Source organism: Astyanax mexicanus, chromosome 16, assembly GCF_023375975.1.
Source record: "Astyanax mexicanus isolate ESR-SI-001 chromosome 16, AstMex3_surface, whole genome shotgun sequence".
Classification (NCBI taxonomy): Eukaryota; Metazoa; Chordata; class Actinopteri; order Characiformes; family Acestrorhamphidae; genus Astyanax; species Astyanax mexicanus.
The window spans coordinates 39,170,490-39,195,643 of record NC_064423.1 but is presented as its reverse complement, the minus strand read 5'-3'; the positions used below and the strand labels follow the sequence as shown (position 1 = coordinate 39,195,643).

The 25,154-nt window shown below is 37.7% G+C and overlaps 1 protein-coding gene across 3 annotated transcripts in view; it reads right to left on the bottom strand.

Annotated features, from left to right (window-relative positions):
- The window catches only part of caprin1a (cell cycle associated protein 1a), a 30,726-nt gene extending 8,307 nt beyond the window's left edge, over positions 1-22,419 (bottom strand). The window contains exons 1-15 of one of the 3 annotated variants that reach the window (XM_022670099.2): positions 22,275-22,419; positions 17,160-17,306; positions 14,072-14,134; positions 11,900-11,986; positions 10,743-11,002; positions 10,158-10,240; positions 7,711-7,869; positions 6,788-6,840; positions 6,078-6,161; positions 5,259-5,489; positions 5,067-5,157; positions 2,389-2,450; positions 2,188-2,298; positions 1,942-2,070; positions 292-445 (exon numbers count right to left, since the gene is read on the bottom strand). In XM_022670099.2, the coding sequence (XP_022525820.2) occupies positions 292-445; positions 1,942-2,070; positions 2,188-2,298; positions 2,389-2,450; positions 5,067-5,157; positions 5,259-5,489; positions 6,078-6,161; positions 6,788-6,840; positions 7,711-7,869; positions 10,158-10,240; positions 10,743-11,002; positions 11,900-11,986; positions 14,072-14,134; positions 17,160-17,306 (1,714 nt within the window). In that variant the 5' untranslated portion in view covers positions 22,275-22,419. Of the gene's footprint in view, positions 1-291; positions 446-1,941; positions 2,071-2,187; positions 2,299-2,388; positions 2,451-5,066; positions 5,158-5,258; positions 5,490-6,077; positions 6,162-6,787; positions 6,841-7,710; positions 7,870-10,157; positions 10,241-10,742; positions 11,003-11,899; positions 11,987-14,071; positions 14,135-17,159; positions 17,307-19,530; positions 19,623-22,274 lie in introns of those variants that run through there. The other 2 variants (XM_022670100.2, XM_022670101.2) reach the window with 2 other exon arrangements.
- Between the last annotated feature and the right edge of the window lie 2,735 nt (positions 22,420-25,154).

The window sequence follows — 25,154 nt, the reverse complement described above, 5'->3', positions numbered from 1 at the left end:
CTATACTTAATTACTGCTTAAATACGTGATCTTAAATACTGAAAACATGCAGAAATATCAATACAGTACATTATATTTGAAAAAAATCTATACTAAACACAAGTTCTACACTGTACATCCATTTCTCATCAGTATTCAATAGGAGGGTTATTTTTTTCCTGTTTTATTTTAGGTAAGTTGGGTTATTACAGCATCTGTATCATGCAAAGCATTTAAATTTCATAAATAAATAAATAAATAAATAAATAAATAATGCTTCTAAAAACATTTCAGAGAGAGGGAGTTACACACCTGACTGAAGAGGTTCCTGCTGCAGCTCCTGCTGCTCCACTGAGTGGGGAGACTGGCTGCTGAAGCTGGGAGTGTAACTGCTCTGGTACTGGTTGGACATCTTTTGAGAGTCCATCTCATTAGATGGAGGAACTGGGGCGTTCAGATTGAAGACCTAGAGGTGGAGCAGAGAATCTCTCATTCAAATGACTGTAATGTCCATTTTTTGTTTAAAGACCAAATTATGCCTTTGCAATAAAGTTTTTGGTCATGTCCATATGTTGCATGATGCATCAAATTGCATGTCTTGTCATGGAACAGAATAAGAGACACCTACTTTAATTCTCATTTCAATTTTATTTTCAGAATATAATACTAGTAATATATGAACCCGTGGAATTTTGTAGTAACCACAAAAAGTGTTAAATATACTAGAATGTTTTATATTTCTAGGTTCTTCAAACTGTCCAAAGCTGGCAACAAAGCTAAAACTACTTTTGGCATTCTTTCAGATTCATAGGATAGAACCTGGAATGGTTCTTCAACGGCCCCGAAGCTGAAAATCTAATACGATTCCAAAGACTCCAAAAAAAAAAAAAAAAAAAAAAATTAAAACCTCAACCAGAGACTCCAAAACCAAAAATATTTGCCCAGAGACTCCAAACCCCAAAAAACACTCACCCAAAGACTCCAAAATCACATCCAAGGACTCCAAAACCAAAAACACTCACCTAAAGCCTCCAAAAAACAAAAATATTCACCCAGACACTCCAAAACCCAAAAACTCGCCCAGAGACTTCAAAACCCAAAACACTCACCCAAAGACCCCAAAAACCAAAAACTCGCCCAGAGACTCCAAAACCCAAAACTGACCCAAACACTCCAAAACCCAAAAACTCGCCCAGAGACTTCAAAACCCAAAACACTCACCCAAAGACCCCAAAAACCAAAAACGATCCCAAACACCCCCCCAACAAAAAAAAAAAAAGAAAAAAACACCACACCCAGACTCCACAACCAAAACTGACCCAAAGACTCCAAAAATCCAAAACTGACCCAGAGACTCCAAAAGTTAAAAACTGCCCCCCCCCAAAAAAAAAAAAAACACACAACACCTGATTCCTAGGAGGACCATCACTTTGTTTACTACATAATTCCACGCAAGTTCCTTCAGAGGTTAACAATATTGGTCAATTAGTCAATAGTAGCATTTAAGAAACCAATCCTTTATAAATATCCTGTAGACTAATATCTGCGACTTTTGCTAGCTTTTCTATGGTGTCCTTTTCTATGGATTTCCTTTAGTTTGATATTTTACTCTTAACTCCGTATTCAGCTGCAAATGTTTAATTTTATATCATATCGATTATATATATATATATATATATATATATATATATATATATATATTCAACTCTTAAGCACAAATATATTCAAGATAAAAAAGGCCTAAAAGTTTAAGTTTAGTTTGACATGTAAGATAAAAAGCAACTCAGATGTAATAATTAAATTAAAGTAAAGGTGAAAGAGGGGACAATGCTGAAAATGCTTAAAGAACCTCCCCCCGCTAACAGTAAAATAGGGTGTAGAGTGAGGAGCAGAGCAGAGATGAGTAATAGCAGTACAGAAGGATGAAGAGTGAGAAGCGTAGGGTGACTGGTCGAGGCCTACCGCTTGCATGGACTGGAATGGTGCTGCGTTAACGTTGATGCCGCTGTGGAGGGGTTTGGAGACGGACTGAAAGACCTGGGGCTGGGAGGAAGGGGCGGGGGGCAGCTCGGACGACAGGGGCATGGACACCTAGGGAATGGGCAACGGATCAAACACACATGACCCCACCCTCCCCACCCATAGATCCAGGCCTACATGAACAATGAACACTTATAAAATCACAGTAAAATCAGGCAGCTGGTTTACCTGAAGGGGGTCAATGGAATCGGCCGAGGGCCGTGGCTCTGAGCTGTGGGGGGGCTGGTACAGAGGAGGCGTGGAGGTGTATGCTTCGGCAGGTGGAGACACCATAGGAACCTAAGAGGCACAGAAATTAAAGGATTCATGATTTTTATAAGACTTACAGGAACAGCAGCAGCAGCAGATTATAAGAGTGGAACCACTTACTTGTGTGGGTTCTGGATGTACAGTAACTGTGCTGTGTTGGGGGAGTCTGTTTTCTGTGTGAGCTGCAAGACAAAGGAAGGACCGGTGAGCAAATCAAGAACTTTGATATGTAGTTTCCTGCAATATTAACCGCATTAACAGCAAGTCACTTTTGTTCAGTATTCATTTTACTCAAGAAGGTGGAGTAACGCAATTACTACCTAATTATTATTTTTCAGGGATAAATCTCATGAAAAGATTGAGAGCACATTTTGGATGAGTTGACATTGACGTGAGTAAATACTTCATCGCATCCTGTGCAAAAAGAGTTTTCACTGCTTTTCTCAAGGAATTTGACTTCATTGTCTAAGGCACAGAGACCTGGGGTCTTCAAGTCTGTGTTGTATGGATTTGGGGTTTGTATGCTGTACAACACCTGAGACTTGCCAACAAAGCTCTGAAGGAGCTTTGACCAGGATATTCCCTTAATTTCAGAAAGTAGGAAAAGTATTTTAGTAAAAAAGGCAATCTTACCTACTTACCTGCACTATTTGTCTACAAAAAAATAGGCTTTAAGCAGTAAAGACAATGGAGAAGTTCTATACTGAGAAAGTGAGTGCATATTCCAGTATAAAAACGACTTACAAACTCTAATTCTGCTCAACTGCTCCATACAAATACTTCTAAAGAACATTATTAGACGTAATTTAAGAGATTTTTAAATCTCTATAGGAGATACTCCAGCATTGCAAAAAAACAAACAAACAAAAAAAAACGTAAAAGCAAATAAATAAATAAATAAAAATAATTATATTTGGGACCAGCCCAGAAATCCTGCTATATACAGGGTTCAAACACGTTTTAAAAATCGTAAAGTCATGAAGAAAAATATCAGTGCAGATATGGACAGTAAAATTAAAAAACTATCAACTATCAAGTAAAACTATAATCAAATTTTACTATAGTAGGCCTAAAATGAATTAAGTGTTGACAATTTTTACACTTTTTACATACTTTCTACACAATTTATGCCTAGTTTTTTTCAAGCGCCAACCTTTTTCCTAGAACGCTGCCAAGTCGCAGGCACCAAGCGAATATCTAGCATGTGTAAATGTGCAGGATTGGTAGAGGGTGAGAACCACGCACATCCAATCAATGCATTTTTTTTGCATGTCCAGAGCAGTTTATGGAAAGCCTGCCCACTTCCTCTCTGCCCCATTAGATCAGTAAATGACTTAAAAGCTAGAGAACGGGGGCTAAATGGAAATACTGAGTCTTTCCATCCACTGTGAAAGGGGCTAAATGGAGCTAAAAGCTACAAATCTCTGTTTTAAAATAGTAATTAACTACTTGACCAGGATACTCCTTTAATTTCATAAAGTAGGAAAAGTATTTTAGTAAAAAGGCAAATCTTACCTACTTACCTGCACTTTTAATTTTTTCTACAAAAAAATTAAGCAAATTTAAGCAGTAAACAAACTGGCTTTAATCAATAAAGACGATGGAGAAGTTCTTTACTGAGAAAGTGAGTACATATTCACGTATAAAAACGACTTACAAACTCTAATTTTGCTCAACTGCTCCATACGAATACTTCTGAATATTATTGGACTCAATTTAAGAGATTTTTAAATCTCTATAGGAGATACTCCGGTTTTGCATCACTAAGTTCTGACCTATTGGTTTGGCAGAACGTACTTTACAGAGCAGGCAGGTGATTACACACTTTTCATCGTCGAAAAAGGCTAAATTGCCAACAACTAAGGGCGTTTTCACACCAGGACTATTTGGTCTGGTTAAAAAGAACTCTGGTCTGTTTGTAACTTTAGTGCGGTTCGATTGAGCAGGTGTGAAAACAGTAATCACACTCGGGTGCGGATCAAAAGAACCGGACCGAGACCAGCTAGAGGAGGTGGTCTCGGTCCGGTACCGAACGAACTCTGGAGCGGTTCGCTTGTGGTGAGAACGTGACCCGGTCTCGATCGGATCCAGCTATTAAATATAAGCCATTTATTTGAGCTAAACTGCTGATAAAGCAAGCACAGTTTAAACTGATATATTAGCCAGATAACGCTAATTACCACAGCTGTGAACAAACACTGTCCATGCACGCGCCGTCTGCGCTGCATTCACTGCTCACAGCCGCGTGACTGTTTACTATGTATAAATCTGTGCTGCACGTACAAACAAACACTGTGTTTGAAAGTGCAGCGTTTCAGCGTTCAGTGTTAAAGCACAGATATTTGCGCTGGAACACAAAATCTTCTCGCTGTATTTACTTTTTTCGTATATTTATATTTAACGTACTCCAGTGTCAGACAGCTCTGACCAATCAGAGGACACAGGCTGCTCGCGTGGTTTATTGATGCGCATTGTGTTGCGTTTGCATTTGTGCCTGTGAAACCAGACCGAACAGAGCGAGAAAACGCTCCAAGTAAACAAACTCATTAACTGATTCGGACCAGAGAAACTAACTACAGGTGTGAAAACGCGCTAAAAGACGAGTACAGCACAGTTAATTAATAAGTGAATTATAAAACTGATCACTGTGTCTTTAAGAAACTACTCCCAATTTCATAAGTCATACATTTTAGACTGTAAAGATCTCCTGTAAAAACACCACTCCACCTCCTCAGGTAAAATTGATTGTCCATATAGAGTTATAGAGATGCGTATTAAAACATTAAGCTCCTCCTTACCTGGTGCACAGACCATCTGTGCAGATTTCATTGGCTGAGCCGATACAATAGCAGGATCCAAAGGCTGCCCATCAAACTCCAGCATGGAGTCCTACAACACATACAGAACACATTAAGCACATTAAAATACACGCCTGTGCGATTCTAGCCATACTATTCTTCATCATCACACCAAACACTGCAGCTGCTGACCTGCATGAAGTTGTAGGTGCCCTGCATCTGAGCCATGAGGTCCTGCACCGCCTGCTTCCTGACCATAGGATCAGCCGCAGTGGGAGGGAGCACAGGGTTGAGTGGCGGCGCCTCGGAGCTGACCAGTGCCGGGCTCATCGCTGAGGGAGGAGGCTGTGGCTGCTGCTGCGGTGGCTGCTGGGGTGGCGGCTGCTGCTGTTGCTGCTGTTGCTGTTGAAGGGAGCTTACCACCTGTATGTGACAGAATGAAGTTTTACAATAAGATCATGCGAATAAGAATCCATCTCGGATATACAGTTCTAGAAATTGTTATAAATGATAATGATTTTATCATTTATATTGGGGCCATTTAAATGTTAAATAATCTTGAATAATCAGTGTGTGCATCGAGTGTACTCTAGTACTAATGTGTATTCACTACATAGTACAGTCAAAAACAAATAATTTCCCCTACTGTGGGACTAAAAATGGGTTTAAAATGGGTAAAATTACTGTGTTTTATAAATGTAGGTCTTTCAAAAGTAATGAAATAGAGAGACATTAAAAAAATGTTTGAACGTTTTTTTTTTTTAAATAAACAGGCAATTTGTCCTAGTTGAACCATTACCTGTTAAAGGTAAGGAAAATCATTGCACTAAATATTGATAGAATAAATAATAATGGATTTTACTTTAATTATCCAAAAGATGTCTAAAACCAAACAAAAAATGTATTAAAGATGCACCAGGTCGAACAGACCCGGGAACACCATTGCTGTTCCTAACAAATGAACATAACAAACAAGTTAATACATACACTCACTTAGTTAGGAGGCCTCACCTCAGAGCTTACACTCCACTCCCCTCCTTGTTCTTTTTCAGTACTGGTGTACGTAGCTTCTGGAATGAACTGTCGATTTACAAACTAGAGGAAGAAGCAAAAAGAAGGTCTGTAGCACCAAAACAACTAATTTTCTTTAAAATACAGTACCGAAAACTTTGTGACTGCACTTAATGATGCCTTCAAAGATAATTAAAAACGTTATGATGAAACTGGCTCTCATCAGGACCGGCACAGGAGAGGAAAAGCTAGAGTTGCTGTATTTTGTAGTGGTTGTTGTGGTGCAGTGATTAACACCACTACCTGCCAGGGAGCTAACAACCACATTGTGTGGGAAACTGCAGTTCAATTCCCGGCCTGGGTGACTGAATGCTGCGCTACACCTTTGGTAAGACACCAACACTAATAATAGGAATAAACTTGTAAGTTGTTACCATTACTATATGTATCAATTACTGTATATATATATATATATATATATCTTATATTATATATTAATAATACTACTACTAATAATAATACTAATAATACTAATAATAAATAAATCTTCAAACAAACACATGCAAAGCCTGTGCTGACAAATCACAATAGAAGTGATGTGGGAATGAAATGCCATCAACCCACCCCTGAGAAAGACAGCAGGGATTTAATCCAGCAATTCTTAGAGGTGCCAAACACATTTAACCCTAATGCACAAAATGGACACTTACCTCTGTTGCTTCCACCTCAATGGTCTCCGTGAATTCTTGAGTAACCGACCCCTCTGTAATAACATAAAAAGCGTTAAAACACTAGAGAGATTTCAGTCAGAAACTTCACTCCTTCGTTTCTTTGGTTTTACTACTGAGCTCCGAGTTTCCCCTTCTGAAGTCTCCATTGCTCCACCAGCCGCTCGCGTTCAGTAAAACTGAGCCGGATCCTCTTTTAGAGGCTGTACGTGTGACGTTTAAAGTATGTAAACACCTTAAAGAAAAGCGACCCGAAACCCCAGTTTTTAGAATGAATATATTAGCAGGCTTAACAGGGATAGTCGTTTTAACACACTGGTACCATTAAACAATATTTTATCCATATTTTCTCCACTCAGAAATGCTTCTGCTTTTAGTGTAGAAACAAAACAATATGGACTGCCACTTTAACAGCACTACATTATACAAAGTGCTGGGGACAGAAATGCAGTGATTGAGGGTTAAGAGCTGCTCACTACTCACCAAAAGTGCCTAAACACAACAATTTACATTTCTCACTGTATATCAGAACATTTTACAGTTAAACATAGTCTAAATCTTATGTCCATCATTCTGAGGTGATTGATTTATGTGAGTACGGCTCCTGTTCCTAACTTCACCTCTTAGAGATAGTCGGCATGGCAGAAATAATCAATTAATGATTAATCAGATTAGTAGATTACCTGATTAATCATATCATTTGTTGATTTAGTTAATTCATGCGTGTTGCAAGAAAGTAAAGCAATAAATGTGCAGTGCTGGGTGTTTCCAGGACCCATATTGATTAATAATAGTCGTACTAAACGTGATTTTTTTTTCCTTTTTTTTTTAACAACTGAGAAATGCAGTGTAGGCTCTGGAAGACAGCTTTAAAATGCCAAAATCCGTTTTTAACTAGCTGATACCTGGTTCTGCTGGCTGCTCCTCGCACTCTGACGATTCAGCAGGGGCGGCCTGCTGCTGTTCCTCTTCCTCCTCCTCACACACTCCGTTCTGATGCGTCTGCGTCCGGTCAAAGTACCCACTTTGCAGGATCTTGTCCAAGATCTCCTTAAGGGCTTTATCTATAAAACAGCAAGCAGCAGTGTGAGAGAAAAGCAGCGAGATTAATGTGCTTGTAGTGCTGGGATGTGAATAGTGCTGATAATGGCTATAGAAAGAAGATTATATACCATCCATTGCTGATTCTCTTCTTTGCATTCATGTTAAAACGTTAAAAATCATCTTAACTAAAAATTACAACTTGAGAGGGTGTTTATTAGGGGTGGGCGATATGACCCTGAAATAAGATCGTGATATTTTAGGGTATTTTTGCACTACCGATATGATGAAACACCCAATTTCTTTTATTAAATTTCAAGAATATATTACTGCAAAAAAAATACATTAAGAAATAGACAAACATTTATTTAACAGAAATGTACCAAGACCCTGATTTTGCAATACATTATAGTGAAACAATAAAAAGTGACAAAAATACAAGTAATGTAACAACAAATACCCATCACAAAACTAAAGGGCAGCATATTTAGTGCATGTATATGTTTAAAAAATATACTTATTTATTTTTTGCAGTAGTATGTTCTTAAAATGTATTTAACAGTAACTTTATACCTTAATAAAAAGAAGTAATGTAATAAGAAAAATCTACCAGAAAACTTATGCATATTTAGAGGATATAAACTGCAAACATTCAGTTAATGTGACCCTTAACTAAAAATAGGGCTTAAATCGCAAAAACTAGAGCTGAAACAACTGGTTTAATAATTCAATCATTGGGTCCACAGTGATTCGTGAGTGCCACCGTGCAGCTAGACCACTAGTACCAAATCAAGTTATAGTTTTAGTCAAGCTAATATTGGTGACTAGTTCCATTTTTTCCATCACTCGGTGTTACTAGAGCCTGCTAGAGTAGTGAAACAAGATCTGTCAATTTTAGTAAATTTATATACATTTTACTCATGTAAAGAGAGTTTTCCGTTCCACCTTAAATTCTGCAGCAGATACAGAGTAAAAGAAATCAACCCCAAAAATGTGGGTTACATTTTTTTCTGACCCTGCTGTTGTGTGAATTACATTTAAGTGTATATTAAAATGTAACTGCTGTAAACCTGTAGAGTTAACCCAACAGAGAGGCTTCATTAGAGACTCATGCTCTAGCTGGCTCTGTCCATCACCGATGCCCCTGGCCGAGGGGCTTTCAGCAGGCCCTGGGCATCATGCCCAGATGCTGAGTCAGGCCAGTGTGGCAACAAGAGGCACAGCTGGCCCTCTGGGGCCTCGGCTGCAGTCCAGTGGTCAAGCTGAGCATGCTGATGGATGGTCTCCTATAGTGCAATTCTTCCTGTGACCCCATTTCGCAGAGTGCTAAATCACTGCAGTACACAGCATTAGAGCACCACAGACAAAACACTGCAGTTTATAAAAGAGCCATGCCAGCGGCGTTACTGGAAACGTAGCAAAAACTCAACCTGGTAGCTGGTTGTGATTTGATAGTGTACGACTTGTTATGAACCCCCTGCTTGCTAGAGTATTTGGGTATGGGGGGAATTTGAGAATTGATTTTCTGCCTGATATTATACGCCTGTATCTTGATTTCTATTCAAGCATTATATATATATATATATATATATATATATATATATATATATATATATATATATATATATATATATATATATAAATATAAACGTTTATGTTTGATAAGAAAAGCTACTGAAAATCTTATTATTTCCAGGCTTTAGGCAGCTACTTTTTTTTTTTTTTTTTTTTTTAAACACTTATTTTTAAAATATTGTAAAATATTGGAATAAATCTGCTAGTGTCAAAATAGAAATGATTGAAAATCAAAAATGTCACTTTCCTAAACTTACAATTGTCTAAGATTTTGTTTTCAATTGTCAAACATGCACAATTTGGGATGATTCCTGCTATGGATCTGAAACGAAAAAGTAAAAATGTGGACAGAGTCTTCAAAGCCCTCAAAGTTTTAAGAATGTAAATAACTTATTTTATTTCAGAGGTAAGGGTTTTGTATCATCTACACCTGTAGCTTATTAGCATGGACCAAAGGCCCAACTTAAAATTGGCAAAAGCTAACTGTTAGCTGTGGTCATTTAACAAAAGGCTAATGCTAATAGGTCCCCAAATAGCTCTTTACTGATGCAATACAGGTGTTCTTAAAGCAGAAAACGCAAATAAATGTTTAGGAGAATACAGACCTAAAGACTGGCCTACGAAACACAACAGGCTCTGTGGTTTAAGTTTAATAATTGTGCTGTTTTTGAATAGATGAAAGAGGTGGGGCTAAAAGGCCACTGGTGTTGATCTTTAACATATGACCAAAACTTACATGTGGTTCCAGCCACAGCTTTGTCCCTTCCTTCTAACAGCTCCCACAAATGCAAAGAGGCCTCCTCAAACTGGTCAGTCAACCTGAAATACAGTAATGCATAAAAATGAGGGTTAGAAAGAAAAAGCTCAATCAATTCCCTTTTAAAATAATTTTATTTCTAAACATTACCCCCCTTTTTCTTCGCAGTTTACATGGCCAATTACCCAACCCACTCATTAGGACTGCCCCATCACTAATCATGCCCCAACACCAGGAGGGTGAAGACTAGCACATGCCTCCTCCGATACATGTGAAGTCAAACTCAGTCTTTTTGAACTTCTACTGATGCAGCATTGTCGAGTAGCATCACAGCGCTAACGCTCGGAGGAAAGCGCAGCGACTCGATTCTGATACATCAGCTCACAGACGCAGCCTTGTGCTGATCCACATCACCCTACGAGTGATGAGGAGAAACAACGCCATCTACTGTACCCACCCAAAGAAAGCAAGACATATTGTGCTCTCTCAGGGCTCCAGCTGCTGATAGCAAGCAACAGGACCAGGATTCAAACAAGCTCATTATAATGACTTTAGCTGCATTACCTGACGTTGGGGTCCCGATCTGGTCCAACCAGCTTGTAGAACTCGTCAAGGCTGGAGAGTTCAGCCTCGGAGAGCAGAGGTCCTTCCTCCCCGTTGCCGCTGCCACTCCCAGCAGGCTGCCTCAGCTCCTGCCTGACGCTCTCCTCGCCCAGCTGGTCCAGCACATACTGCACCTCCAGTACCGCCTTTAGCCTCCGTCTCTCCACCTCCTCCCGCTTCAGCTGCTCCCGCCTCGCCATCTTCTTCACTGCCTTCTGGATCTGCAGGAAATTAACAGTTAGTCAAGCATAGATACAAATGCTCTTTAACTTTAAGCCCAACCCCACTTCTCATTTGGAGCCTTTACCCCTTGTTTTAGAGTTTCTGGAGAATCTGATGGTGTGATTGCAGTGCTGATTCATGGATGATTGATAGATACGATGTTGCTAAGTGGCTGCTAAGGTGTTGCTATGGCTTTTGTGTTGGTTGCCATGTTTCTGAAGGCCAATTTGTACTTCTGAGTCGCTGCGTACCCTACGCCGTAGCTCGATATGCACCTCCCTACGCAATGTGGACATCTGCAGCTGTGATTGGTCCAACAGGCCTCGTGTTCCCGCCCACATATTCCTGCTTTTGCTGTTTAAACTGCAGAGCAACGCAGAGCCACTGATATACGCATGCAGAAATCTAACTGTCCATTGCATAGCGCACTCTTACTGGATATGCATAGGCTACTCCATAGGTTAAACACAGAAGTATAAATTGGCCTCAAGTGGTTTCTAAGGTGTTACTAAGTACAGTATAGGTGTAAGTAGGCAGGTGGTAATATGGATATGGCCTTAGTCTATGTAGAACTAAGGTTAGGGAAGGTAGGGCTGTATTGATTACATTGCATTATTAATTAAGAATATACTATGAATCTCAATATTGACATTTATGAGGCCATTCTTAATGTTTTCTGATTTATCCTTTTAGGATATATAACAGGAAATGTCAGAAAAATCTTAATTAAAGGGTCTAGGCATTTAAAATGGTGTAACTGCTTTACTATGCTATTACACTATAATTACACTAGTGACAAATATTTTAATTCAGACTATTTTATGTAACAGTTTATTATCTAGACAAAAACTGCCATCATGGCAGCCCTAACTGAAGGCTTTACACGTGGAACATACCTCAAAATTCAGAGACGTGAAGTTCTTCAGCAGCTCCCGAGCAAACTCTAGGTTGTGTGACACCTCCTGAGCTTTGGACAAAGCCTCCTAAAGAAAAGATCAGATTAACAATTAATTAGGTTCGTTAAGAATAGGTCTGAAAATAATGGTTAAAATAAAAATTTAAAAAATAATTTAAGAAAAATCACTACATGTCCTTTGTGAGCAGTTTGAACGCAACAAATCATTGGCACTGTACTGGCTCGTTTTGCTGTTTGATATGATTTGAATCATCTCATCTAAACATTACTCTGATCCTCAGTTATGAAGCTTAGAAAACACATGGCAAACTATGATCAAAATAGTCAGTCATCAAGTTCCTGGAAGGATATTTGCCCACTCTTTTTTCTAGAATTTATAGAGTTCAGCTACATTACTTGGCTTCTGCCACTGATACAACTCCAACAAATTTCATATATTTGACAAGGTTAAGGTCAGGACTGTTATCCTGCTTTATTCTTCATTTCACAACCACCTTAAAGGTTCTTGTCCTTAGGGAAGAAACAACTGAATCAGTGTCAAGTGTCTTCTGAGCTGATGGTTTGAGATTATGCTAAAAGACTCTTAGGCAGTCTTCTTTAATTCACTATTTGGAATTCCACTTATTTAAAGACTTCCACTGGCAGCCAAACAGCTGTCAGGATAGTGACTGGTGACATCTGGCTAGAAGTGTCCATGGCTATGTTAACACAGCAGGTAAAAGTGGGCCAAATCTTAAAATCAATTTAGGCTGTTCACACACCCATTTCTTAACATCACCTAAACACTACTGAACAAAATAAACCACAAACCATGCAGTCATGATTTTAAGTAGTAAATATTTTAATATCAAATCCTACATGTATGTAGAGGTGAATAATTTACAGAGAACGGAGCATCATGAGTCAAAAACCTCGTATTTAGAGAACCAAGTGATTCTCAGTAGAGATATTTACACAGAACCTATAAGGTTAGTCACAAACATAGCAAAAAAAAAAAAAGAAAATGCTAGATTATTACCAAGAAGCATTGTAACAACAAAAATATTGTTAACGCAACATGGTAATAGATCACAGAAGTTGCACTTTAATCGGTAGACTGGTATGTCTCGAACCTTAATTTTTTCTTTTAAATAGAAAAAAATCCATCATATTTTATGATGGGTAAATAAACTTAAGGGGAAAAAAGGGAACTTACTGGTAGAGGATATCTGTTTTAACAATTATTTGTAATAATTCTTAATGCTTTTTAATGGAGCCACATTTGCAACAATTATATATTTGTGAGATGAGCAGCAAAGCTGGGGATGTGGATTGAAACAATGAGCATATTTTGCTCCTGCTTTAACACTTGTTATGAGCTTCTGATTCCCCCAGGTGCTGCACCTGATTGGCACCCAATTGGCAACACCTGTGAGCATGGGCCACAGTGGTCAGTAAGTGTCTGCGTTAAGAAGCTGTATCATGTGCAATAGGGCAACTTCAAACTGCTTTTCCCCAAAACCAAATCTGGGCATTATTTGTGTGTAGCCATGGTATCAGTATCTCCAAACTGAAGCCCATTAAAGTTCAATTTAATGGGGGATATTAGAGACAGGCCACAAAGTGGGCACACCAAGAAGACAAAACCCTAAGAAGGTTGTCAAACACCAAAAAAATGAGTCAATGGCAGAATAATAAGCTGTTTGGCACTGGCTGAGATGATTAGGCAAATTTGTCATGGGTGCAACCAACATACTAAGCTCTGCTGCTTATCTCACAAAAACATGATTTTTTTTTTTTTTTTTTTACAAATGTGGCTCCATTTAAAAAGGCACACTAACATAGTTTCCGACTGTATCGAATTTATTAAAGCTCATTATTACATCAAAGAAATAGTCTACTCATAAATTCCGTAACTTTTTGTTCTAATTCATCTTAATCATAGAATATGATGGAGATTTCTGCTATTAAAACAGGTTGGACATATACCATGGACTACAGAGTAAAATGCAACTCCTATGGTCTATGACCATGTTATTTTTTTCAACACCACACCACTTTGAATAAGAAACTACAACTATGCCAGCTATGCTAAAGAACTAAAACTAATCGCTAATCTACACTTAAACAATCAGGGCTGAAAGGAGAGAAGGGAAAAAAGTGCAGTACAAACCAGCTGATCCTGATTCAGCTGCTCGCCTTTGCTCTTCCTCGTCTTGTAGTCCTCCAGCTTGGACTAAACAAACACAAAGGCAAAACATTTAAATAGGGAATCTTTAAATCAGTATCAGTAAGGAAAAGGACAGCCTGACAGTTCCTGAAAAATAAAATCAGTCATAAATGCTTTACAGTAGAGGTGTGCCAAAAAATCGATTCACATAAGAATCTTGATTCTCATTTACTACGATTCAGAATCGATTTAAAATGTCCCAAAATCGATTCTGAGGGGCGGGTTTTAGACTGATTTTGGGCTGGGTATTTTTGTTGGACCTGGCAACCCTGGGGATAGCGCTTGTCCCTTTGGAGATCTTCCAGACACACACAGAGCGTAGGTGTTTGAGAATCACCGGTAAGATGGCAGAACAAGCACTATATTACCTTAGATTAACGTGTAGTTTCAATGTTTTATGGCAGAATGCTTCATAACAAGCATAAAAAAGATCGCTAGTAGTTAGTTTCAGTAACTGTTAGCTAGCTAACTAGCTAACTTTCCAGTTCCACCTTAAATAACGCTACAGGTGGCAGCGGGCTGCAGCATTTAAGGCGGAACGGAAAAATAACAATAAGCTAATCAGAGCTAATTTCAGCTCCTCATCACAGAGGAATTAAGGAATGGACAATATGAATTAATTTCTCCACCTCCTGCCCCCTTTCTGAAGAAATACAACCACCTTAAATTAACTAGTTAATCAGCAGCTGCTCCTGAACTTTAGCGCTCCACTGCTATCATCACATCAGCCCAGCAGCGTCACCTACACACCACCGCTAGTAGCCTGGTAATAAAGCAGTGTTATTTATTTATGTATTTATTGTTCATTAACGTCATTGCGATATCCCAGTGATTCCTCTGTCACTGAGGACCCACATTCCTGCACATTTTATTGTTTTTGTAACACATTACTTGCTCCAGGACCAGTGTATATTATGGAGGGTTTTTTTTCAATACGATTCATAAGCCAGAAGCAGAAATATTTATAATTCAAATCGTTTTGAATCAAAAATCGATTTTGAATCGAATCGTGGCCCCCAAAATCGGAATCGAATCGAATCGTGAGATAGTAATCGATTCCCACCCCTACTTTACAGCCCAGCTAATGAACAATTAACATTATACAATTCAGCTTAATTCAGGACAATTAAGACACAGAACTCAGTCTTGAGTTATCATTATCATCTGAGGCTTGTAAAAACAAGACAAACAGGAAAGATTCTTTCTGGAAAATATCCTGACTGACAGATAGCATTGTAGTCTAGAGCTACAAATACTGTATTATGATAAATCAGGTTTATCACTAAATACAGAATTTACTGTATATAACTCATACTTGACTACTTGTGCTCTTTGTAATTAAATGTACATTTGGGTCAGTGTTCTTGTCCTTAAATATATACAGAACCAGTCCAAAGTTTGGATACAGTCCTAAACCCAGATGAGTTGGTTTGGGAGGAGATAATACATTTTATTTATATAGTACTTTCAGATTTTCAAAGGCACTTAAAACAAAGCAAAAAACAGCCATAAGCACAAAGAAAAATTATTATTACAAACTATAATACGACAGTCATTTAATTGGCCATTAAAATAAGAATAAAAAGGCTTTAAACAAATGTCAAAAACACTTAACATTAAGAAAACAAAAAGAACAAGTCTAGATAAGCTTCTACATTATAAATTAAATGCAGATCTGAAGGTGGGTTTTAAAAAGGGACTTTGGGAAAATTGGGATGAATTTGTTGGATGAGATAGAAGTGAGATTTTTTTTGGATACGATTGGGTGAATTTAAGATGAGTTTGTGAATAAAATTGGGGGATTTTGGGGTGAATTTGGTGTGAGACTTTTGGAAACAACAGGGTCGAGTTTTATATGAGCTTGGGGCGAGATTTTTAATACAGTTTGAGCAGTTTGGGGTAAGTTTGAGAAGAGTTCAGGGTGAATTTGGTGAGAGATTTCTGGACACGGTTGGGATGAGTTTTTGGATACGGTTGGGAAGAGTCTGAGGTGAGTTGGAGATCAGAATGAAGGAGAAAAGCAGCAAAAAGTTCTCAGCACCTGAAAACCTTTTCTTTTTTTGTTAACTGCTACATCCATGTGTGTTTATATTGAAACCATCAAAACTGATATATAAACAAAAAAGTTTAAATTAATGAAAATTAATATTGAATGAGAACTAAACGAGGGGTGTTCAAAATTTTGACTGGTACTGTACATTTAAATAATAATAATAATAATAAATAATGTGTTCACATTAATAACAACATTTACCACTACACTATATAACATTTTAAATAGCAACCCAATCTATTTTTTCCATAGACACACCAATAAGCCTAGTCCAGGTTTAGGCCCAAACCCATATCTTATTTCTACCCCTACATCTCGTTCCTGATAGTCATCCTTTCCGGTCAAAACTGATTTATAAAGAAAAATGTCTGAAATCCACCACCAAAAGTTTAGCAAACCTCTCTAAATTTCAATTATCCACCATAATTGCTTGATGCTAGGGAGCAAAATCTAGCTATTTGCTAACATCTTACTCAAACTTTTTCTTTCCACCTTAAATGCAGCAGCCTCAATAACGTCTGTTGTACCACTTAAGGTTAAGGTAAGCACCTAATTTTAGCTAGCTATCTACGGAGATGTACTATTACACTAAGCTTTCTTCATTCTTATTAAGGAAATGCCTATAGAACATTGAAACTACACTTTGAACTATGATAATACAGTGGTTATTCATTTTTAACCATCAGGTCAGCGATTCTCATAACCCTCTTTTTTTTTTGAGTGTGCCTTTAAAAAAAATCAGTTTGAAGGCGCATGTAATCCTTCACTCCCATAAGCTAGACAATCCATCCCTGACCATTCAAAACAGGGTAGGGCTAATTGTCAATTTCGTGTTGAGGCAACGTGTTATCTACAGCAAAGCCTGTGCGAGCACCCTATGCTGCTGCCTGTGTTTATAATTCTGTGTTTGTGTGCATGAATAATAATGTATTTAGAATAATCTATTTAGAAGAGCCTTTAAATTCAGCAGTAAATTACCTTTCTCTTCTCCATGTTGCGAACCTTCTTCTCAATGATATTCAGCACTTGCTTCAAGGCCTCGGTTGAAGCTCCTGCTGCCTGGGCAGAGCCCAGCTCTGGACTGGAGGACTGAACAGCATATTCGCCAACACTCGCAGATGGCATCTACAGAGAAAGAGCAAGAAATGGGACCATTTTCAAAACAGCATTTAACCAAAATAAAAGCAACCAATATTCAGATTAAACACTTTTTTTTTTTTAGATCTAGCTGATTAAATAAACAATCAAGTCCACCGTATATTATTATAGAAGAAGGGGTGAGCAATATGGCCCTAAATTGACATCACCAAATTTCATGTTTGTTTTTTTTGTCCGCCAACAATATATAGATCCAATAACTTTTACTGGTTTTTACTGGTAAAAATTTCACTAGAAAACAGAGTTTTAAGTCTCATTTAGATCAGTAGTAACATATGAAAAGAACAAAATGACCAATCCTGAATGTAATTAAGTAGTATGACTAGTGAGAACAGATTTATATACCTCTAGATTTGATCTACCGTAGTTACTTACTATATCTTTATTATTGTGTTATTTAGGCTAAAATAACTTGCTGAGATTCTGATAGTAATTATTAATGTAAAGGAATATTAGGTAAAGTAAAGCTGCAATACTTGCTATAGTGAATAACAATGAGAATATCAGGAAATGTTTTATTTGTTTACTAGCAATAAAGTTTTTTACTAGGATTTTTAAAAAGAGAATATTATTTAGGGTTTAAAGCAATAAATTAGATACAGTGTGTGTATGTATTAAGTAATATTATTAGACTAAATCAGATTTAATTGCTGAATTATGAAGTAAATTCTGAGTTTATATTAACACTACATTACAGAGGTCTGTATTTTGGGTTGAAGTGGTAACTCTATATATGGAGTAATTTTAGACTAAACCAGATTGAATTGTTGAATGATTTATGAAATGATTTCTGAGTGTCTATTAGTAAAAATACATTACAAAGATCTGCAATTTGATAACTGAGAACTAATAAAAATGAAATAGGACTTTTCTAACTGGTGTCATTTAAGGCTATGTCGGATTGAATTGTTAAATAGCTATAATCCAAAGTAAATTTTATTTAGTTTCTATTGGCAAAAATCTGACTAAATCAGATTGAATACTTCAATAATAAAGTGATTTCTGAGTTTCTATAAGTAAATCTTCGTTACAGAGATCTGTAATTTAGGTTTAAGTGGCAAAACCTTTATATGGTTTATCAATGGAATAATAGACGATTCAATCAGATTGAATTATTGAATAACTTGAAATACGAAGTGCATTCGTGAGTGTCTATTAGTAATACTACATCACAAAGATCTATATTTTGATAACTAAAAACAAATAAAAACTGAAATAGGACTTTTATAGCTAGTGTTATTTTAGACTAACCAGGATTGAACTGTTGAGTAATTTAAATTATGAAGTAAATGCTGAGTGTCCATCAGTAAAACTACATCACAAAGACTTGTAGTTTGGGTTTAAGTGATAAAACAGAGTTACAGTGTGTATATGTAGTAATTTAAAACTAAACCGAATTGAATAACCTGAATTATGAAGTGGGTTCTGTGTGTCTGTTAGAAATTCTACATTACAGACCTCTGTAATTTGGGTTTAAGTGGTAAAGCAGAGTTAGTGTGTATTTATATGAAGTAATTTTAAACTAAACCGGATTGAATTGTTGAATAAGTTGTGCTATGAAGTGAATTGAGTGTTTATATGTAAAACTACATTAGAAAGATCTGTGATTTGGGTTTAAGTGGTTAAACAGATTTATGTCCTGTATATCTGTTGTAATTTTAGAGTAAAGCGGATTGGCACAGCTCGTATCACTCCTGAATAAGATCCGGATCAGACCGGGCCCAGGCTCTTTGTGGGGCTGATGCTGAATCTCGGTCCCGGATCGGGGAATTCTGCAGGGTGTCGGCTAGCGAGTAAAACCCGGCTATAGCAGCTGCGTTCGCCAATAAACCCCGAGTTACTGATATTTTAACGGTGATTAACCACTGGGAGACAAATAGTACATGAGAATTGTGTTACATAAAGCGGTTTAAAGCGAAGTATGAACCGGTTTATCTGTATGAACGAAGCCGCAACCCCCACACACCAGAGCTAAGCTAACCTAGCCTAGCTTAGCCTAGCTAAGCTGCTAACTGACCGTCTCGCAGTTTAGAGCTAGCGTTAGCCTTACAGCTACTTTTGTCTCTTTATCCGAGCAGAATACCGATTTAAAGAATTTAATAAAACGTATTATATCGCGATAAGCGTTGAAATCGCGCTGATCGGTCAGTAAAAACGTCTAAATGACAAGAAAACGTTAAACGAGACAAACGTTAAACGGATGGGCGACGAATTCCTCCGCCACAGCAGCTGCTGATCCAGACCGGCTAGCACGAGACCTGCTACACTACAGCGCACTACAGCACCGGTGCTGCGCTGAATGCTGCTACCCACACATTTGTGCTACTCAGCAGGACTGCGCATGCGCAGACCAACAATATGTAATGTTATTTTTGATAACTAGCTGCTAGGCCCATCAAAATAAATACATATAAATACATAAAATAAATACATACGATATATTGTACTATAATAGCTATAATGGACATAATGCTGATTATATATTTTTTTTATTCTGGAAAAGGACTGAGTGACTGACCGTGCCACTTTAAAATTAATTGATGTATTGATTTAAATCTCATTTTTAGTAGTTATATTGTCAAACATCATGATTATGACAATATATATGGAGATGTGCATTTGTGTAATACCAGATATTAGCATCATCCCAGAATTCACGCAGCCCTCAAAATTATACAAGCTGATAATTCTCTAAAATATATTAGTTGTTTTATGATGTTCTCAAGTCAAGTCAAGTCAAGTAGTTTTATTGTCAATACTGCATATGTACAGGACATACAGAGAATTGAAATGACGTTACTCTCCTTCCCAATTTTACAGCAAGTACAGATAATAGATATAATAAAGGAGAATGGGAGACACTATGTGTACAATACAGCAGGGACACAAATAGACATACATGAGACAAAAACAAGGTGCAGTGGTGTGGGGGAGGAATAGATATATAAATATAAGTAAATAAGTAAAAATAGATATATAATTATAATATAAAAGAGTGGGAGACACTATATGTTCAATACAGCAAGACACAATAAACATACGTAAGACAATAGTGCAATATTGATGGTGATTGAGATGGAATGACAGTAAAATGGTAAATAACAGTAGTGCAAATAGAGTATATGGTATATAGCTTAAGGCATAAGCTCTCATTAGTTATATTAGGTAACAAAATGTATTTTTACTGCACATATTAAGTGATTTCTATCCTATTTTGCAAATATTAGCATAGTTACTGTAACAAGCCTAGTGATTATTCAGTTTCCTCAAGTTATACATTTTATACAATCTGAGCTAAATCATCATGTTGAGTGTTTTAGCTAAATGTTTCATTAGAGATTTCTTCTTTGCCTCCCTCTGATAGTGATTCCATACCATAATATTTCAGTTCAAACACCTGATCTTTTAATATTCAACTGCATGTTCACTGCTCTTTAACAAATTTATACAAATTGAGATTACTACTTTTATCTGCCATGGATACACTGATTTGGGAATTCTCGGCTGCCTTAAATAAGCCTTTGTGCTTTATTGTGTTTTAATTCTCAATGATTTGAGGTGCATAATGCCCGTTTACGTATGATATCAATCAGCAAGTCTTGTGACAAAAAATAAGCAATCATCTGCTGAAACAGATAATTCTAATTTAACAATTGTGCATCCCTACAATGTGTAAAAGGAGATTTGATTGAGAGGGGGAAAAGTAGCTTCCTTTGATACAGTGATTTAAGTCAGTGCTTATCTCAACAAGCCTGATCTTGGAGGCCCACTGCCCTGCACATTTTAGTGCTTTATCATGCTTCAACACACCCACTTTACCATTTTACATTTACATTACATTTTATGGCATTTAGCTGACACTCTTTTCCAGAGCAACAGTGGTGTTATCCACTACACCACAACTTTTATGAAACTCAATGAAGATTCAATCAGCTGATTAACTAGTTAGTTAGCCAAGCAGTGGAATAGGAGGTGTTGGAAGCAGGTAAACACTAAAAGGTGCGGGGCAGAGGGCCTGCAGTAGCTACAGTAAGTTACTGTAGTAAGTTAAGTGTCACAAAATTATTTTGAAACGACTAGTCTCTAACCACCTTCAGACAGTCTGCCACAGTTATAGTTGAATTTTTTTTATTACTTTTATAAGATGCGAGTTGTTTTTTAGTCTTGTTTAACTTTGTAAACTTTTATTTTTTGTTATTTTTAGCTGTCCGTTTAGTTATTGCTATTTTTTTTTTACTTCTTCATGTACATAGCTTTAAATCTAAAGCTATTACTATCTGTAATAGAATTCTTTTTCTTTACCTTTCTAACAAATGATTATGATTTCCACTTAATTCTTTTTTTCATCTTACTTATTTTATATAACGTTACCTTACATATTATTAAAATTCCGGGTCTTTATATGTATTTATTCCTTTTGTTTGACAACCAACTTCTAATGCTCGGCTACACCGTAAATGAGGGAAACCCTCAACAAACTACCAGCTTAAATAAAGTTTGATTGATTAATTGACTTTTGTTTAGAATATTATACCTACTGATTTAACTATGTAGGCAAATATAGCGACCTAGCTAGCTTAGCTTACTAGCTAACTAACTAGATAGCTAGATAGCATTTGACACCTACAGCTAGCTAGCACTGGCTAAAGCTATAATAAAAACACTAGTCTAGGACTGTAGCGCTTTAATGCAGTGAAGATCTACAGAAATCTCACTAAAAACAGCATATTATTATATTAGTTAGCTAATACTGTGGTTCAGTGCGCATGCGCAGGGCCCTTAGCTGAGTAACACGAATTGGTGGGTAGGACAATTCGACGCAACACCCGGTTGAACCGAGCTAGGCTAGGCTAGATTTAGCATCAGCACAGCGTGAACCTGACTACCGGATAAACTACGCCCTGTACCGGCCTCCCCGCCGAATACTCTGCTTACCTTTACTCTGAGTACAGAAAGAGATGTACAGCTCTCTGTTTACTGCGCGTTTATGTGGATTTCTCCTGTATTTAAACTGTTTTATAGCAGCTAATCGCAATCCAGCCCCGTCGGCCTCCCCCGGCGACTACACGCCCGCACAGCGCGAGTTCAGCATTTATACCGCTGCAGGACCCGCCGGGCTGCCCGCGGCTCGCCTGAGTTCATCTCAGGAGAAACAGCTTATATAAAACTCTTCCTAAAATATAAATCTTGTTCTTTTACCGACTGTTTTTAGCCTCTCTCTCCAACCATGCGAGAAATCTCAGCGGCAGCCGGTTTTAAAGCAAGTGGGTTGATAACATTTAAAGCAGCTGAACAGGCGAACACATGAAGATAGAGTTTCTAGAAAGATCACATTTTCAGATCCCCTGATCACAGCAATGCCTACATTATATAGCAGCTATATACAGCTCTGGGGAGAATTATTAGACCACTTCAAAATATGGTTGAGTAAAATGAACATTGTTGTTTTATTCTATAAACTACAGACATTTCTCCCAAATTCCAATAAATAAAAATATTGTCATTTAGAGCATTTATTTACAGAAAATGAGAAATGGCTGAAATAACAAAAAAGATGCAGAGCTTTCAGACCTCAAATAATGCCAAGAAAACAAGTTCATATTCATAAAGTTTTAAGAGTTCAGAAATCAATATTTGGTGGAATAACCCTGGTTTTTAATCACAGTTTAATCATGCATCTTGGCAACATGTTCTCCTCCACCAGTCTTACACACTGCTTTTAGATAACTTTATGCCTGCACTCCTGGTGCAAAAGTTCAAGCAGTTCGGTTTGGTTTGATGTCTTGTGATCAATTATCTTCCTCATCATTTTATTCCAGAGGTTTTCAATTTGGTAAAATCAAAGAAGCTGATCATTTTTAAGTGCTCTCTTATTTTTTTCCAGAGCTGTATAAATACTAGTGCAACTTAATTAAGAAGTTTATTTCAGTTCAAAATGTGAAACTCATATATTATATAACGTTAGATGTATTATACACAGAGTGATCTATTTTAAGCATTTATTTATTTTTATTATTGATGAACCCAAAAACTCAGTGTTTCAGAAAATTAGAATATTATATAAGACTCACTGGTTCTTTTGGCAGTGTGGGCAGTGTGCCAAGTCCTGCTGGAAAATGAAATCTGCATCTCCATAAAAGTTGTCAGCAGCAGAGGGAAGCATGAAGTGCTGTAAGATTTTGTGGGAAAACTAAACTGCACTGACTTTATGATAAAACACAGTGGATCAACACCAGCAGATGACTTGTCTCTCCAAACCATCACTGATCAAATTTTACATTTCATTTGTAAATCAAGAGATCAGAGTCTGGAGGAAGAGTTGAGAGACACCTAGTCACAGTCCAAGCTGCTTGAGGTCTTGTGTGAAGTTTCCACCAATCAGTGATGATAAACACAGTACCAAATTCATTTTTACCTTGTAAATTTAATATTGAAGACTATATTAAAGCAATACGGGAACATATTCAGTATTTTGTTTTTATTTATTTTACAATCCAGAATATGCTTTATACTTTCACAGGCTGTGAGGATTGACAACATCTCCTCCCCTCAGGGCTGCGTGTTGAGCCCCCTCCTGTTCTGTGACTGCTCACATATCCATCCAGGCTGTCATATAGTGAAGTTGGATGCATCACGAACAGAGATGAGTCCAGCTACAGGCAGGAGGTGGAACACCTGGAGGGTTGGTGCAGAGAGAACAACCTCTGCATCAGTGTAAAGAAGACGAAGGAGATGATTGTGGACTTCAGAATGGGCCAGCATGCCCACCTCCCCCTGCACATTGAAGGATCTGCGGTGGAAGTGGCCGACAGCTACATGTACTTGGGTGTCCACCTGAGCAGCAACCTCACCTGGAGAGACGAGCTACATCCTTCTACAGATGTGTGGTGGAGAGTGTTGTGTGCTTCAGCATCAATGTGTGGCATGGAAGCTGCTCTGCTGCAGACAGGAAAGCTCTGCAGAGTGTGGTGAAGCTGCACAGAGGATTGTTGGAGTCAGCCTCCCCTGTATGGGAGAGTGATGTGAAAGAAGCCAGAGTTGCCTGAGGTATGCAAAAGCAAAAGCATACCTCAGGCGACTCTGTTTGTGGCGTTCTTGCAGAAATGGCTTCTTTCGCATCACTCTCCCATACAGCTTCTCCTTGTGCAAAGTGCGCTGTATTGTTGAGCGATTCACAGTGACACCATCTGCAGCAAGATGATGCTGCAGCTCTTTGGAGGTGGTCTGTGGATTGTCCTTGACTGTTCTCACCATTCTTCTTCTCTGCCTTTCTGATATTTTTCTTGGCCTGCCACTTCTGGGCTTAACAAGAACTGTCCCTTTGGTCTTCCATTTCCTTACTATGTTCCTCACAGTGGAAACTGACAGGTTAAATCTCTGAGACAACTTTTTGTATCCTTCCCCTGAACAACTATGTTGAACAATCTTTGTTTTTAGATCATTTGAGAGTTGTTTTGATGAGCCCATGATGCCACTCTTCAGAGGAGATTCAAATAGGAGAACAACTTGCAATTGGCCACCTTAAATACCTTTTCTCATGATTGGATACACCTGGCTATGAAGTTCAAAGCTCAATGAGGTTACCAAACCAATTTTGTGCTTCAGTAAGTCAGTAAAAAGTAGTTAGGAGTATTCAAATCAATAAAATGATAAGGGTGCCCATACTTTTGCACCGGTCAAATTTTGATTTATTGCATATCGCACATTTTCTGTTAGTACAATAAACCTCATTTCAATCCTGAAATATTACTGTGTCCATCAGTTATTAGATATATCAAACTGAAATGACTGTTGCAAACACCCAAATATTTAGAA